Source organism: Rhinopithecus bieti, unplaced genomic scaffold (assembly GCF_001698545.2).
Source record: "Rhinopithecus bieti isolate Rb0 unplaced genomic scaffold, ASM169854v2 repeat_28041, whole genome shotgun sequence".
Lineage (NCBI taxonomy): Eukaryota > Metazoa > Chordata > Mammalia > Primates > Cercopithecidae > Rhinopithecus > Rhinopithecus bieti.
In genome coordinates, this window is record NW_016838882.1 from 1 (window position 1) to 1,575 (window position 1,575).

At 57.8% G+C, this 1,575-nt stretch overlaps 1 protein-coding gene across 1 annotated transcript; it reads right to left on the bottom strand.

Annotated features, from left to right (window-relative positions):
• Positions 1 to 10: 10 nt before the first annotated feature.
• On the bottom strand, positions 11 to 1,375 carry LOC108524898 (N-terminal kinase-like protein). Its single transcript, XM_017865993.1, has 2 exons — positions 870 to 1,375; positions 11 to 295 (listed from the first exon to the last, which is right to left on the bottom strand). The coding sequence occupies exons 1-2, from the start codon at positions 1,107 to 1,109 to the stop codon at positions 50 to 52; spliced, it is 486 nt and encodes a 161-aa protein (XP_017721482.1). The 5' UTR covers positions 1,110 to 1,375; the 3' UTR covers positions 11 to 49.
• Positions 1,376 to 1,575: the final 200 nt, after the last annotated feature.

The following is a 1,575-nucleotide window of genomic DNA, read 5'->3' on the forward strand; positions in this document are numbered from 1 at the left end:
AAGGGGCAGAGCTGGGGCCTCTGGGGTTCCCAAAAACCTACCAGGCCAGCTAGGGCCTGACATCCCCTACAGCCCCAGCCCAAGGCCAGGCCCAGCTGTGCCTCACCTGGTCCCGCACAGATTTCTCAGGATCTACAGTGAGACCGCAGAGCACAGGCAGGATCTTGTGGGCACAGTCGTTCATTGAGTAGAGATTGTGGGTGGCAGCAAAGCCCAGGACACCCGCAACCCGGGACGGTGCAAACGGGTCCTTAGTGGCTCGGCTGAAGGCGGAGGTAAGGACCCTGTGTCTGGTCTATGATGGGGCAGGAAAGAGGGCTCCTGAGTAAAGGGTCAGTGTTGGGGCCCAGAACCACCAGCCCTTACTTCCCAGAACGGGGCCACACGTAGGCCCCCAGAATCTGAAAAATGTAAATGAATCACTTAAATGGGGAGAGTTTACCTAAAACTCTGGACCTGGGCTTCTCTTCCTAAATCACTGGGCTCCACACTGCCTCAGGGCATGGGACCACAACAGCAGCTGTCCCCAGGGCTCGGACACAGGCTCCCTTCCTCCCTGCCCAGCTGACTGTTCATTCCTGTTAACTGTCTGGGCACAGCAAGCATCTGAACTTACAAAGCCTGGCTGAGAGGATGCACACAGGCCGTGAGGCCAAGCAGGCCTGGATTCAGATCCCAGATCCACCCCTCCTGGCTGTGTGACCTCGGCCAATTCACTCCACCTCTGGGAACCCAGATATGGGACCAACAGCGTTCAGGGCCTGGGTCTCTGGGAGAATGAAGGCCCACACACACAGGACTCCTGGCCCTGGAGGAGGCCATGGTCCTGCGACAGAGACCAGGCTCCAGCAGTTGTGCAGGACACTCACGCTGGCACTGAGGTAGGAGCCGATTTTGCCCAGGCAGACTGTGGTGTTGCAGCGGATGGGACCCTGTTCATCCTTGGCCTGTAGCCGTGCAAAGTGCTTCATCAGCTCCACATTGAGGTTGGCCTTGTTCAGCTTCGGGGCCAGAAGTAGCATGGACTGTGGGGCAGAAATGAGCATGGGAACTGTGGGCTGTGGCAGGCAAAGGGCCTTGTGCAGGAACAGCCTCCTGGCAGCCCTCATCCCAGAGCACACCCGTCAAAGCCTGCAAGGCCACCTCCCAGCCTGGGCCTGGCCCTGGCCCTGGCCAGCATGTTGAGGAAAGGGACCCCATTTCTGTCCCCCTTTACAGCAAAACCTCCAAAGTCTGTCTGCACTCCTGTCTCCTATTTCCTCTGCTCTGCTCTCCTGATGGCACTCCACCTAGACTCATACAAACAGCCCTGCACTCTGCCAGACTGGCTCAGGGTGGGGTCACTGACGCTCTCCATGGTACTAATTTCCTTTTTTTTTTTTTTTGAGACGGATTCTCGCTCTGTCGCCCGGGCTAGAGTGCAGTGGCCAGATCTCAGCTCACTCCAAGCTCCGCCTCCCGGGTTTACGCCATTCTCCTGCCTCAGCCTCAGCCTGCCGAGTAGCTGGGACTACAGGCGCCCGCCACCTCGCCCGGCTAGTTTTTTTTTGTATTTTTTAGTAGAGATGGGGTTTC

Coding starts and splice junctions, on each gene's coding strand:
- LOC108524898 (XM_017865993.1), bottom strand. CDS start 1,109: ATGAGGGCTGCCAGGAGGCTGTTCCTGCACAAGGCCCTTTGCCTGCCA. Junction 296..869: donor GCTCCTACCTCAGTGCCAGC/GTGAGTGTCCTG, acceptor GCCCCATCATAG/ACCAGACACAGGGTCCTTAC.